Source organism: Nematostella vectensis, chromosome 7, assembly GCF_932526225.1.
Source record: "Nematostella vectensis chromosome 7, jaNemVect1.1, whole genome shotgun sequence".
NCBI lineage: Eukaryota > Metazoa > Cnidaria > Anthozoa > Actiniaria > Edwardsiidae > Nematostella > Nematostella vectensis.
In genome coordinates this window covers 3,910,536-3,926,192 of record NC_064040.1, presented here as the reverse complement: position 1 = coordinate 3,926,192, position 15,657 = coordinate 3,910,536, and the positions used below count along the sequence as shown (strand labels likewise).

At 41.0% G+C, this 15,657-nt stretch overlaps 3 protein-coding genes across 3 annotated transcripts; 1 reads left to right on the top strand and 2 right to left on the bottom strand.

The window, feature by feature from the left end:
* Positions 1 to 2,459: 2,459 nt before the first annotated feature.
* Positions 2,460 to 4,042, top strand: LOC5514925 (WD repeat and SOCS box-containing protein 1). Its single transcript, XM_001635077.3, has one exon. The coding sequence runs from the start codon at positions 2,546 to 2,548 to the stop codon at positions 3,899 to 3,901; it is 1,356 nt and encodes a 451-aa protein (XP_001635127.2). The 5' UTR covers positions 2,460 to 2,545; the 3' UTR covers positions 3,902 to 4,042.
* Positions 4,043 to 5,867: 1,825 nt separating this feature from the next.
* On the bottom strand, positions 5,868 to 7,677 carry LOC116619635 (glutathione peroxidase 3). Its single transcript, XM_032384592.2, has 2 exons — positions 7,159 to 7,677; positions 5,868 to 6,490 (listed from the first exon to the last, which is right to left on the bottom strand). The coding sequence occupies exons 1-2, from the start codon at positions 7,612 to 7,614 to the stop codon at positions 6,233 to 6,235; spliced, it is 714 nt and encodes a 237-aa protein (XP_032240483.2). The 5' UTR covers positions 7,615 to 7,677; the 3' UTR covers positions 5,868 to 6,232.
* Positions 7,678 to 8,907: 1,230 nt separating this feature from the next.
* LOC5514924 (ganglioside GM2 activator) lies at positions 8,908 to 14,782 on the bottom strand. The gene is made up of 6 exons (XM_001635033.3): positions 14,626 to 14,782; positions 13,451 to 13,630; positions 12,954 to 13,091; positions 12,239 to 12,437; positions 9,747 to 9,930; positions 8,908 to 9,108 (listed from the first exon to the last, which is right to left on the bottom strand). Exons 1-6 carry the CDS (start codon positions 14,702 to 14,704, stop codon positions 8,983 to 8,985), a joined length of 906 nt encoding a protein of 301 aa, XP_001635083.3. The 5' UTR covers positions 14,705 to 14,782; the 3' UTR covers positions 8,908 to 8,982.
* Positions 14,783 to 15,657: the final 875 nt, after the last annotated feature.

Genomic DNA, 15,657 nt, shown 5'->3' with positions numbered 1-15,657 from the left:
AATGTAAACAAAAGAAGGAGTGGTTGATAGACATTCTTTAAAAGACAAAATCACAAAACAAGAAAGGAGGCCAATTACTCCGCCATTTTGCACTCTGGTGCAATATAGAGTCACACAAAGCATCCATTTTCATCGGCTATTCAAACTAATATCTGGGATATTTCCAATCAAGTATCGTCAATAAATTATCAGACTCTATTCGTGGGTGGTGTATTCTAACGTTTTATTTTGACGTTTTAACGTGCTTGCAAATATTTCTAAATGTAAACAAAAGAAGGAGTGGTTGATAGACATTCTTTAAAAGACAAAATCACAAAACAAGAAAGGAGGCCAATTACTTAGCCATTTTGCACTCTGGTGCAATATAGAGTCACACAAAGCATCCATTTTCATCGGCTATTCAAACTAATATCTGGGATATTTCCAATCAAGTATCGTCAATAAATTATCAGACTCTATTCGTGGGTGGTGTATTCTAACGTTGTATTTTGACGTTTTAACGTGCTTGCAAATATTTCTAAATGTAAACAAAAGAAGGAGTGGTTGATAGACTTTCTTTAAAAGACAAAATCACAAAACAAGAAATAAGCGCCTTTTATACACTGTGCTATACTAGGAACATGCAGGCCCGTAGCCGGGGGGAGGGGGGGGGGGGGGGTTCGGGGGGTTCGGAAGAACCACCCAACTGGACTGGAAGGTCCGCTCTAGCTAGGGCGAGCTATCCAAGAGAAAATGGTCCCCCCCCCCCCCCCCCCCCCCCCCGCTCAAAATCCTGGCTACGGGCCTGTCATGTATCACGGATGTGAAAGTGTGAAATCTGAAATACACTGTCAAAAAATATTTTGATTCTATCGTCCGGAAGCTAAATGCTGAATACATATATTATGCATATCTTATGAATAAAGTTGACTAAATAGTTCACATTCATGGCAACAGTTACCATGGAAATGATATCTTCTAGGCCTCAAGATTATTGAATTTAAGTAGTTTTACTCCAAATACATTTAGAAATGAGTAAACGTAGGATTTCCCGTTTTTTAATCGTTGAGCCAGCTTGCTACGTTTACCTCGTAAGACCTTTCACACGACTCGCTATGTAATCGCTGCTGTCGCTTTTTTTTCCTCCATCAATATTTACATAGAGTTGCTTTGTTGGGCAAAAAGTTTTCTAAAGTGGTAACTATCTACAATCTGTTACAAAACTAATGGGACACTTTCCCTCCCCCCCTCCTCAATGTTGGAGGGCAAATAATCACCTTGCGACTGCTTGTGTTTTGAGCTGAAAAATCGCCTCTAACCAATAATAATCCGGGGGAGAGATTGAGGTTGTTCGTATGCGAAGTGTCCCACTTACTTTTGTTGTGGATTGTAGGGCTGTGGTGCTTGCGGAGACTGTAACTATTTCGCTAGAGCGTGTTGGAAATACACAATAAATAGGGTGGGGGGTGGGGGGATAACGTCAAGCGTAAAAAAAGCGGAAAAATCCCATCATCTCTAATTATCATATGGGTGGAAAACTAATTGATTCTGTCGTCAGTCACCCATATCTTGGTGTTGAAATGAGCAAAGACCTGAACTGGAGCAAACACACCCAAAACATCACAGGGAAAGCTAATAGATCATTGGGGTTCATCAAAAGAAATCTTCGCAAATGTCCAGAAAGTGTCAAGACCCAGGGATACAAGACACTTGTTCGACCTCAGCTTGAATACGCTAGTACTGTCTGGTCCCCTCACCAGGAATACCTCATTGATGCCATAGAAACAGTGCAGAAGAAAGCAGCACGCTTTTGCAAGCAATGCTGGGATCGGGAACCGGGAACAATGACACGTCTAATGGAAGAACTTGGGTGGCCAAAACTCAAAGAAAGGAGGGAAAAGGCACGATTGGCCTTATTTTATAGAATAAATAAGGGGCTGAGTGAAATTTCCATGCCACCTTATGCAACTCCCCAAATGTACACAACAACTAGACAATACCATCCACAAAGATTTGCACTAGTCAGTTGCAAAACTAACGTTTTCAAAGAAAGCTTTTTTCCACACGCAATAAGAACGTGGAATGGCCTTCCAGTTAGTACTATCACTCAGCCCACTATCGATACTTTCCTGGCATCTATTTAGTGTATTTATTCAGTCTGTTATAGTTATGTCTATAGTTATTTTTTTTTTATACCTTTACGATATGGCCATATATGCCTTTGTGAAGTATATTATTAAACGTAAACGTAAACGTGAACTATCAACGACGATAGAGTGTATTTTATTCAAAACTGCTGATTAATATATTTTCTACAGAAGCTTTAATCAGTTGACTCGTGCGACACATGTGGCAAGTATTAGGCACCGAGAGATCAGTTTAGACCTAGAACTTGGGCCGCCTGTGGTTTGTTTGGACCTCCGGGATGCTAATAAGTGTGACGTCATATCCAGCCATTATGTCGTCATTTGCTAGTTCCCGGTTCTTTCCGGTCACAAACACACACACACACAAAAAAAAACATGGCGGACATGTAGCGCTGAATAATACTACATTCTAGACGAGAATGAGTAGCGATATGGGATGCAAGTGTTCAAAAGACTTTGCTGGACATTTACCAAAAGTAGTTTATCGTCCATTAAGGCCCCATGGAGCATCGATTCCCCCGCCATTTACTGTGATTCATCGACTCAAACATGTAGGTCCACTTGGCTTTGAACAACCTTTCCGAATCAGTGCTTGTTGTTTCATACCTGATGACGATAACATGTTGATAACTCTAAGCACGTTATCAGTCCAAGATGCTGCGAGACCCTTTAGGGCGGGATTTGTCCAAAGTTGGGATCTACAAGACACTGAGTCAGGTCATGATGACAGTCTGTTTACATATTCTCCAAAGCCGACATTATCAGTTTCGCCTGACGGGGGTCTTGTTGGGGCGATACTTAACAGTGGGAGACGTCAGTTAATTATAGCAGAGAGGGATAAAGAATGCACACTTGAGCCATGTAAGATAGAGTGTGTGTCAAGAACAGGGGATGAAAACTTGAGTGCCAGGACAGCTTGTTGTGTGTTTGCACCTTGTGGAACTATTGCCGTCACAGTTAGCAATGTGACTCTTTCTGTTACTCGTGGCACAGAAATCAATGAAATCTGTTTATGGAGGGTTGATGGGCGCACCTTCCAAAGTCGGTGGAAGTCGAGCTGTGAGGTAATACTTCCCAATTTTTCGGGCTCACTGCTAAGTCTTGTGTTTTCACCAGACAGCTCCCTGATAGCTCTTTCCACATCACATGGACAACTCTATGTCATACGAAGCTCAAATCTAGAAATTTGTCAAACCTTAAAGCATGACAGATCTGTTGGTGAAAGTTGTTTCTGCCAGTTTGATCCTCGGTTTGCTTTCAATAAGCTGACTGCTTGCTTCTCAAATGGCACATTTAAGGTTTGGAGACTAGATGAGGACAATCATATCTGCATGAAATCCAGAAACATCTCAGAGGACTCATGTAAAATAACCTCTTTTTCCTATTGTCCTGATGGAACACTCATAGCATTCGGATTGTCTAATGGTACAGTGCATGTATATGATACTGAATTTTACAAATTTCTATACATTGTAAATCAAGATCAATATGTCATCCCAAGAGCTGGCAGAGGTTTGTCTGTATGTTCTGTCAGTTTCCCCAAAACCTGTCAACAAATTGCTGTAGGATACAACAATAGCTATGTCTGTATTTGGCAGCTGCCTGTCAAGATGGAACTACAGCATCTTTGCCGCATAGTTATCAATCAGCTTGTGCCAGCCAATCGAATCCATGAACTACCCTTGCCAAAGTCGCTGAAGGCTTATTTGCTTTACACCTTTCTCAACCTAGATGAGAGAGAGGTCACAGAATGTCAAACAAGTAGCCAACAATAGCACACTTCAAAACAAGGGGCCTATATAGTTGTTTACTCATGGTGGGTACTTGCCCAGGAACAAGGATGATCCTAATTATCACACAATGGTTTTAAATTTTGTTTTAAAATTTGATCAACATTTATTAGAACCAATTTCAACAAAGTGAATGCTATGATATTTATATTTTAATAATAAGTTTTTAGATATGACAAGCATCCTTGTACCCACACCTTAGGGATCACCATATAAGCCAGTTCAGAAATTAAGGAATGACTGGGGAAGAATGGGTGGAGTTCTGACCCATCGGACCAAAACCCACCATGCCATAAATATCGACCAAAGTTGCAATCTGAAGTGATAGTATGAATCTTGGCGATGAGCATCTTTGGATTATGGGACGAAAATTGCTTGAGCGCCCAGCAATAATAAATGGGCTTAAGCAATAATAAATGGGCTTAATGCGCCATTGGCCGAGCGACTACAAGACTATTTTGCTGTACTGTATGCGGCTTATTTCATGTTTTATCGACACTATTTATTCAGATATCAGAGAATGATACACTGAGGCGGAAAGTTTGTATCATAAAGCATACATGACTATCTCTGAGAGTTTTGACTAAAGAAAAGGCATACAGTGTTATAAACATGGCCATTGTAAAAGAGGAGGTTAATCGACGACTTGCCGCTGAGGTAATAATAATCATCAGAGAACCACAGGATTCATGTTGCATCCCATTGTGGTCCATACCTACGCAAAATAGTACTTTTTGGGGCGAGTTTATACACCAAATATTGCTTGAAAAATACAGAGGTTTATATGGGGAACAATCGTCTTCCAGTGTATTTTAGCCAACTCGACCCATTTCTTCCTGGTCATCCTTAAACTCTGAACTGGATTATTATCTCTTGAGAATCCCATAGCTAATTTATCTAACATGGAATATTTTTATAACATTTCCCAACAGGACTTACACACAAAAAAATAATTATATGTCCATCTGAAAATTTGAGGGATAGATAGATATATAGTATACCATCCACCCTTCACCATAACCCAACTCTACTCCCCACACATGACCATTCAACTCTGTTACCCACCCTTCACAACAACCCAACTCTGCTACCCACCCTTCACAACAAACCAACTCTGCTACCCACCCTTCACCACAACCCAACTCTGCTACCCACCCTTCACCACAAACCAACTCTGCTACCCACCCTTCACAACAACCCAACTCTGCTACCCACCCTTCACCACAAACCAACTCTGCTACCCACCCTTCACCACAACCCAACTCTGCTACCCACCCTTCACCACAACCCAACTTTACTACCCACCCTTCACCACAAACCAACTCTGCTACCCAACCTTCACAACAACCCAACTCTGCAACCCAACCTTCACAACAACCCAACTCTGCTACACAACCTTCACCATAACCCAACTCTGCTACCCACACACCACCAGCCAACTCTACTACCCACCCTTCACAACAACCCAACTCTACACCCACACACCACCAGCCAACTCTACTACCCATCCAACAAAAAACAACTATGCTACCCATTCTTCACCACTACCCCATACTACTTCCCATGCCCCACCAACCAATTCCACAACCTACCCAACACAACAACTCTGCTTCCAACGCTTTACCGCATCCAAATCTAATTCCCACGTACTACCATCCAACTCTAATAGCCACGTTCCCCTGCCAAATACCAATTATACCATCAACCGTTAATCATCACCTTACTCTACCAGCCCTTCTCCACTCCCCACCCTTCACCGCCACCCATCTCTTCTCACCAACTCCCACCCACCACAACCCAACTTTTCTACCCAACCACCAGCCACTACCCAACTCTACTTCAACCCATCCATCCCGCGTCACCTCTCCAAATCGACACTTCTACCCATTTATATGCATCACCCACCAACCTTAACCATCTACCAGCCATCACGCATTAAATTCTACCAATGTTACACTTTAAACGTTTCTTTATTTTATTAATTTGTTTTCTTATCTGCTCTAATTTTCATACTTAAAAAGTCGCAACTATCCATACTCGGAAGCAGCTCTTGTCAGTTGAATGTATTGAAGACCAAGCAAGAGTTGCGTTCACATCAAAGCTCGCTCCACCTCTGGTTTTTGAGCGGCTTGTCATACAAATGGGGAGACTGTGACCTAAAGTATCGAAACTGTGAGACTTGGTCCTCATCCGCTATTGTAACGGCAGGTGCGATTACCATTTAATGGTGTATAACATTGTCTTAAAGAAGATATTATCTACGTTTTCTACAAAATCTGAAACATGGGAGCTATTACGGGGAGAAAACCATTGTTTTTAAAACTTGTGTATACTTTGTCTGAATATTCTGTTACGGACGGAGTCACTTGTCTTCTCGCTGCAGGCTCTCATAAGCTCTTGGATGTCACGCTCGAGCTCAAGAGGCTCAACAGGGGCAGTGTACCTTTTCTGGGGCTGACCAGTGTGATCTATGAGGAACTTCTCGAAATTCCAGCTGATGTCATTACTGCGTACAGGGGACCAGATAAGATTCTTTGGCTCTCCCAGGTAACCGTCCGGCGAAGGGCAACGTCGCTGAAAACACAAGCAAATGGTTAGTATTTAGGTAGTAACAAGGTAATATATCGGGGATCAGCTTCATTTTGGGATCAGGGACCAAAATTATGCCACTGGGATCGGGATCATTTTCAAATTACACATCATATCATGCTAGTTTTTTGGCACGGTCGCTTCCAGGCCCTTGCCTTTTTTTTACCAGAATTAAGTCCTACTTCCTTTACATGACCACGTCACAATAAAAACGTACGTCATCCGGAGCGATGCATCATGGTTACTCTTATGAAGTGACGTTACCACCTGGACCGCGTGTATTCATTATGTGAAAAGTGCAATCCACTTATGAATAATTCAACAAGTAAAATCCGAAAAATAGGTTACTTAAACTTCATAACTTATATGTTCAGTAAATTTTGTTTATCACAAAATTAGGTGATTTCACATTGCATTCAATTTAGTCTATTGAACATTCTCATTTAAACATTTTTGTAGAGTTTCTTATAGACTACATACTATACTATAGTATAAACACAAACATAAACACAAAAGTGAATTGTGTTTATATTTTTTTATAATCGACAGATCTATTGTTATTTTCTTACTAATACATTAAATAAGTATTTCATTTATATCGCGTTATCCATATAAACCATTAATTGTGATAGAAATGCATAGCAATAGATTACCTTGAGAAACGTGTAGACTTCATTCTCATTTTCACCATTCACATCTTTCTTCTCAAGAAGCGGGAAGTGAGGAATGTAGCCTTTCCCGGGCCGGACATATGTCAGCCCATTCATAATCTCATAATAGTTGTCTCCAGGTTCTTGTAGACCAAACTGGTTGCTTGGGAAAGCTAGGATTTGTAGTGGACAGCGCGAGCTATTGCTATATCTGTCGTGTAATACATTCATTGCGAGGTACTGGTAGGTGTACATTCAAAAGGTTGCCGTGTTCACAGCCAACACGATTTTGCCCTCAAAATCAGACAAGTTCACGCCGGTTCCGTTTAGAAACTTGTAGTTAAATGAATGAAAGGTTCCGTCTCCATTCACACAATTTCCTGTCGATTTTGCTCTATCATTTGCTAGAGCAAAAGCGCTGAGAAAAAGGGTCAGAAATGCGGGAGTGAACGCCGCCATCGTCACCTTTTTTGTTCTCTTGGAGAGAACTTTGACTTGAAGGTTTGACTGCACGAGGAAGCCAACAGGTGACCGTGTTAACGACCACGGGTGGTTATGGTTACCCGTACACGAGTCAATGAATCAATGCTTTGTCACAATGATATTTTGGAAATAAATAGTTTTAAGACTGGTAGAATTTATCATCTTCTGCTTTGCTTGAACCGAGTCAAAAAGTCCAAAAGTAGGCGCCAATATCTTGTTGAACCGATGCCCTGATTAATATAGAAAAGCACGAAAATATAGTAAAAACAAGAAGCTAGGGAGCAAACAGATGGGTTGGCGTCGGCCTAGCCTAAAAGTTTTTTTGTCTAACAAAAGAAACTAGAGAACCGTTTTTCGATATATTTTTTTTTCTGGAAAAAGTGCCATACCACAATTGTCATACTTCTCGCCAAGTTAAATAAGTCTACTCAACCTTCGGCCTCGCCTGATTCCACTTGTCTCGACATTATTCCGGATATCACTTAAACCTCATCCCCAAATTGTTTAATATCTCGCAAGCTGAGCATTGATAGGCAATCAAACTTAGGTTGAGCTATCTTGATCACGTTATATGACGTTATATCGACGATAACGCGTCTATATTATATTTAAGAAATAGAACGAAACTTTAGGGGCGGAGGAACGCTTCGTGTATAGTAGGTCCGGGGAACCCGCATCCCAAAGGAAATTATGACCTAACGGCGTCATTGTCATCCTCTATTTTCATACCAACGATCTTTCAAATGTGTAGTTCCAGAAAATATCCATACTCCCCCCCCCCATGGAGGGGGTCGGAGGTATGACCCCCCACCCCTCTGGAATTGCCAACCCCCTGGAAAAAAAAATACAGTAACTGTTAAGCAAAAGAGGCATTTGCCCCCTCCCCTCTCTTCTGGAAATTCCTGGGCGTTTGACCCCCCACCCCAGGAATTTCCAAATTTCCAATCCCCTCCATGGATGGCGGGGATTGAAGTTTTCTGGAACTACACAATGGTGTGGTCCCTGAACCACGTTGCGTACTTTTGCCGATCAAGTGACTAGCGCAAGCTCGAAATGGTACAAGAAAGAGGACTCAGGGCTGTTTTCAAAGACAAAAGCTCTAGTTACGCTAACCTCCTCGAACGGGCTAAGCTACCTACCCTCTTAAACAGACGGCTGCAGGACATTGCTATACTAATGTACAAGGTGCACAATAAATTGTGCCCACCTAATAAACTAAATAATTGGTTTATTTAAGTTATTTAAGGTTATTTAAGCAATATAATTTGCTCACGTTTTTGACATTTTTTATTAATTCATGACTGGTAGATTAATAAACTATTACACAATATCGATATCGCGCGATCAATCATGCCATCTCTTGCGGATGTTTCTCTTCTTTTTTGCGATGTCAAGTTCGGCTTGTACGATCATGCAGCCTATATGCTGGTCATAAACATCAAGGAACTCTGCTTTCACCCAGTATCGTCCCTGAAAAAAACATAATTGTTTCTTTGGTTAAACATAGCTTTGTCAGTGTGTTTTTTAGACAGCATTCAAAATGGTGGAAGCGGGAAATCAAAGAGTAATGTCATTAAAGGGTTTCACGCAGCCTAGAAAGCTGGGGACGAGGATAGCATTTAAGGAATTCGTGTATAGTATCTAAATCCATTCATTAAGCTATTAGGTCACTCAACAAACAAATTGGCCAGCCAGTCCGACCGGTAGTCGTACTTTGCAATAAGTTGGAAACGTTGGTAATGAAAACGTTGTTGTTAATGTTATTCTGCTATATCAAGTATTTTTTTTACCTTGGTGACGGCCCGTCGAGGTAAAATCAGGGCCGTAGCAAGGAGTGGGGCATTGGGAGCATGTACCCCCCCCCCCCCCAAAATAGTTTAACAAATTATAAGGAAATTACCAGTAGGGGGATGGCTGTGCCCCCAATGTTTTTTTAATGGTTCTGTTTGGTCCCCCCAATAATTCGAGACCTGCTATGGCGATAAAAATGATCGACCACACGCTTGTCCAAGACGAGAAATATATTTCAATTCTTGGAGGTCGCGCAACAACGCTCCATATTGATGTATACATTTTAGGTACCAATAATATGGTGATTTTCAAATTACCTCCACCAACCCAGTCACAGGTATTTTATCAACGATTTCCTGAGTTATAACGAGAGACTGGGTCGGGACAGAAAATGTGCCAGTCGGTATGGGACAGTCGCATGGGATCCCTGTGTCTTCCATCGTTTTGTTACACTTGCTGAACATCACCCCTCGCAGAAGATTACAGAAGTTGTCATATGTACTACAAAAAAAAAACAAATTGTCATTTGTTTAAATATATTGTGAAGCACAGCTCAAATAAGTTCTAATAGCGTAATATTATTCAGTGCAATACAATACATAAGATAATTAACTTCCACTTTGTGTTCTTCCAGGCCATTTACATAAATCTAAAAAAAAAAGACTTATTCATGTATACTAGACATTTTATAACGGTTTTATAACTATATACTGCATAAAACATGTAACAATGTGGGTCAGCGATTGGGTGTTATTACAATATTTGGTATAGCTAAAAAATCTTTCATTAATGCTTTGGCATTGGTAAACACTTGATCCATAGTTGGCAACGAATGGTATTTCTTCATATCACCCATGTCTTACCATGACCCATAGCTGGCCATACATTGTATTGGTAATATCACAAATGTCTTACCATGACCAATAGCTGGCCATACATGGTATTGGTCATATCACACATGTCTTACCATGACCCATAGCTGGCCATACATGGTATTGGTAATATCACCCATGCCTTACCATGACCAATAGCTGGCCATACATGGTATTGGTAATATCACCCATGTCTTACCATGACCCATAGCTGGCCATACATGGTATTGGTAATATCACCCATGCCTTACCATGACCCATAGCTGGCCATACATGGTATTGGTCATATCACACATGTCTTACCATGACCCATAGCTGCCCATTCATGGTATTGGCAATATCACCAATGTCTTACCATGACCCATAGCTGGCCATACATGGTATTGGTAATATCACCCATGTCTTACCATGACCCATAGCTGGCCATACATGGTATTGGTAATATCACCCATGCCTTACCATGACCCATAGCTGGCCATACATGGTATTGGTAATATCACCCATGTCTTACCATGACCCATAGCTGGCCATACATGGTATTGGTAATATCACCCATGCCTTACCATGACCCATAGCTGGCCATACATGGTATTTGTAATATCACCAATGTCTTACCATGACCCATAGCTGCCCATTCATGGTATTGGTAATATCACCAATGTCTTACCATGACCCATAGCTGGCCATACATGGTATTGGTAATATCACCCATGCCTTACCATGACCCATAGCTGGCCATACATTGTATTGGTAATATCACCCATGCCTTACCATGACCCATAGCTGGCCATACATTGTATTGGTAATATCACCAATGTCTTACCATGACCCATAGCTGGCCATACATGGTATTGGTAATATCACCAATGTCTTACCATGACCCATAGCTGGCCATACATGGTATTGGTAATATCACCCATGTCTTACCATGACCCATAGCTGGCCATACATGGTATTGGTAATATCACCCATGCCTTACCATGACCCATAGCTGGCCATACATTGTATTGGTAATATAACCCATGCCTTACCATGACCCATAGCTGGCCATACATTGTATTGGTAATATCACCCATGCCTTACCATGACCCATAGCTGGCCATACATTGTATTGGTAATATCACCCATGCCTTACCATGACCAATAGCTGGCCATACATGGTATTGGTAATATCACCCATGCCTTACCATGACCCATAGCTGACCATACATTGTATTGGTAATATCACCCATGCCTTACCATGACCAATAGCTGGCCATACATGGTATTGGTAATATCACCCATGTCTTACCATGACCCATAGCTGGCCATACATGGTATTGGTAATATCACCAATGTCTTACCATGACCCATAGCTGGCCATACATGGTATTGGTAATATCACCCATGTCTTACCATGACCCATAGCTGGCCATACATGGTATTGGTAATATCACCCATGTCTCACCATGACCCATAGCTGGCCATACATGGTATTGGTAATATCACCCATATCTTACCATGACCCATAGCTGCCCATTCATGGTATTGGCAATATCACCAATGTCTTACCATGACTCATAGCTGGCCATACATGGTATTGGTAATATCACCCATGTCTTACCATGACCCATAGCTGAGATGGGTGATATACATGGTATTGGTAATATCACCCATGTCTTTCCATGACCCACAGCTGGCCATACATGGTATACATGGTATTGGTATATCACCCATCTCTTATGTATGTATGGCTAGCCATACATGGTATTGGTAATATCACCCATGTCTTACCATGACCCATAGCTGGCCATACATGGTATTGGTAACATCACCCATGTCATTCCATGACCAATAGCTGGCCATACATGGTATACATGGTATTGGTATATCACCCATCTCTTACAATGACCCATGGCTAGCCATACATGGTATTGGTAATATCACCCAAGTCTTACCATGACCCATAGCTGGCAACACATGGTATTGGTATCCAGGCACTTCCAATTTGTTTCTGCACATCTAGTCTGAGCTTGGTGGAGGAGGGCAGGTGGCGCTTGACGGTTAATGACAAAGACACATTCACTGTTCCAGGCATCGAGACTGGGTCTGGGGCTAGCTCCAGTGAGTTGATGACGATCGTGTCCTCAATGTGCTCTGAAATCATAAAAAAAATCTCATTCAGTTTCAGCATTCTTTAAGGAGACTCTATCTTACAGCCTAAAGCCGAAAAGTCTATCATTAAGATATTTGATCGAAGAATGGTGTTTTAACTTTAACAGTTTTCAAATACCTCTCAGAAACTAGTGAACGTTTATACCAATGTAACGTATTTTCTTTACGCTCTAGTACAGATTTAGTGGTGACCCTTTCGACACCGTGCCGCTAACTAAATAAACCCCCCGAGATGTAACCTCACTTTTGGTCTTTAATCCTATTGTTGTTTTGTTGAGTTGTGATTTTCTGGGTACGAAATTTTGGGCTCTGTCGGAGCCCCCCTCATATCTATAACTTAGATACAGTTGTAGTAGGCCTCCAAATATTTGGGGAGGGGGGGCACGATGAAGAAACATAAAGTGGGGTACCCACGCCCCTACTGATCATTGTTATTTTTTAAAGAATATTATCAAATATATACACATGCCCCCTGTCCTGGTAGAGCTAAATTTACACCTTTGTTGCAAACGTAGTCTATGATCAGATCTGCGTACAAGCCAAATATGCAAGAAGTCCTTCCAAGCACAGAGGAACTAGGTTTAACTGTGCATGTCTGCTTGTCTTGGCATAAGAACTTGATTTTCTTCGCTGCCTCTAAAAAGTAAAACACAGACAGTTCAATATTTAATAACTAATAACTAAGTACTTTAGTTTTCCTTTGACATGTATTCTTTATCTACCATCCTAGGTACCAACCATGTTATTTTAATTATCACGATCATTTTCAACACCATCACCATTACATCATTTTCTGTGAAATAGATTGTATATAAAAGAGCTAGTAAAGTCTGCTATACAGAAATATAAAAGTATATTGGACTGTTTGGTAGGCGGTAGATGGCGTTGGATTGCGGAACCCTCCATCCATCGGCTAAAGTCCCGCACCGCGTTTAAAACCACATGGACAGCAAAAGGAGTACTAGTACTAGTAATATAACGCAAAGATAACAGACCCCGTGACATGCAGTTCTGGCCGATGCTTGTGTCGCAAGTCGACTTTTGGCCTTTTCCGTGACCAAAGAAAGCCTTGACTATAGATATTTTGTAGCCCTGTTTGCAGTGGAGGTTGACATCATCCTTATCCTCGCATCCATGCACGCTGTGTAATTTGGGCTTGCTGGAGTCGGATTTACCTGCACATAAAAAGGGTTAGGACTTGTAGAATTGTTGATAAGAGGCATGGTGAGGTATGGCATGGTACGAATACACAACCACCCAGACAACAGCCATCCTTGACTCTCCACTCTCCCGACCCCCCTGCCCCGTGCCCGACCCTTCTTTTGCCCCTTTTTAACCAAAGATGGCAAAGCAGCAAAGTACCAAGCAAATGGTGACCTGACTGCTCTCAAGACTTACGATGGAATACCTTGTTTTTTAACCAAAGATGGAGCAAAGGAGCAAAGTACCAAGCAAATGGTGACCTTACTGCTCTCAAGACTTACGATGGAATACCTTGTTTTTTTTAAACCAAAGATGGGGCAAAGGAGCAAAGTACCGAGCAAATGGTGACCTGACTGTTCTAAGACTTACGGTGGAATACCTTGTTGTTGTTTTTAACCAAAGATAGAGCAAAGGAGCTAGTACCAAGCAAATGGTGACCTGAATGTTCTCAAGACTTACGATGGAATACCTTGTTTTTTAACCAAAGATGGAGCAAAGGAGCAAAGTACCAAGCAAATGGTGACCTGACTGTTTTCAAGACTTACGATGGAATACCTTGTTTTTTAACCAAAGATGGAGCAAAGGAGCAAAGTACCGAGCAAATGGTGACCTGACTGTTCTCAAGACTTACGATGGAATACCTTGTTTTTTAACTATATCAGGTTCATTGGTCCTAGTTTTATTGGGACATAACGAGCACTAATGTCTGTGGGGGGAAAAGGAGTGTGGAGAATTTGTTTACTTGATTACAAAATGCTATTTTCCTTCGCCTATAGCTAAGCTTGAGTTTCCATAAGTAAATCCTCGGTTTTTAAAGATGCCGTAGAACACGGCAAACCATAATAGAAGACAAAACAATATTTATTGGGAAAAAAATAAAAGCGACAGAAAAGATTGATTAAAAACCATGTTACACGATTATTTTATATTGTCTTGAAAGTAATAACAAAATTGTATTAACACTCACCGCAGTTTTCCCATTTAAAAAAGGCTTGAGAGGAACAGATAAAGACGAAACCAAGCAAATAACCAAAGTTCTTTGTCATAATTCCTTCCTAACTGCGCCGTGCTGCTTGTATTCAGCCGAGCCGATAGCAGGTTTAGTCCCGTATAAAATTGTATAACCACACAATACATGTCTTTCATTTGTTCTCTAAACAAATACTCCCGATCCGGGTGAATAAACTTTCTATTCGACTAACACAATGAAACGAACCAGCTTTTCAATCAGTCGCAACGCAAATATTGCCACATGCGCACTTTTTGCCAGTCAGGAACAATAGAAAAAAACGAAAACAAAAACTTCAGAATGTAAAACTATATATATTATTATTTCGCTAAAAGTACTTTTCTTGGCCAAAAGCACCTTGAATATTCCAATACATTAACAAGTAATTTTTTTAAAATTTAATCATTGATTTAAAAAAATCAATGAATACAGTAGAGTGGCAGCCTGGTGGTGCTGGGTAAATAACACGAGTGAAAGGTATTAGAATTTGCCTCGCTTTTGTCTTATGGTGACGGTAATAGTAAACAAAGTTACATCCTCAGATTCATAACAGAACTAAACATCTAGTCATTTTATCTTTATCTTGTTACTTTAAATGCTATTTTATTTCAAAGTTGCCATAATCAAATTTTGGCTATTTCTGGTGCTTTGACAGCAACAAAAATTGATTGAAGCAAGTTCTAGTTGTACCTGTTGCAAAATTTTATGAAAATCGGGCGAATGCTTATGCCCCTCGATGATTTAACAAATGTGCCATCTGTTCGTATTCGAGTTTCTTAGTACCGCGCCTCTAAAGGTCACAAGGTTACTCTGTATTGCTAGCGTAAGCCCAACCCCCTCCGGAGGGATGGCATTTGTTGGAATTTTACATCCTAAAAGATCAACCCTGTCTAATTTCATGGAGAGTCTATCCCCCCCCCCCCCCCAAAAAAAAAAAGAGAGAAAAAAAACCTTTCTTGCCCTAATCAGTGATGGCATTAGGCATTATCA

Coding starts and splice junctions, on each gene's coding strand:
- LOC5514925 (XM_001635077.3), top strand. CDS start 2,546: ATGAGTAGCGATATGGGATGCAAGTGTTCAAAAGACTTTGCTGGACAT.
- LOC5514924 (XM_001635033.3), bottom strand. CDS start 14,704: ATGACAAAGAACTTTGGTTATTTGCTTGGTTTCGTCTTTATCTGTTCC. Junction 13,631..14,625: donor TTTTAAATGGGAAAACTGCG/GTGAGTGTTAAT, acceptor TTTTATGTGCAG/GTAAATCCGACTCCAGCAAG. Junction 13,092..13,450: donor CCAGAACTGCATGTCACGGG/GTCTGTTATCTT, acceptor TTTACTTTTTAG/AGGCAGCGAAGAAAATCAAG.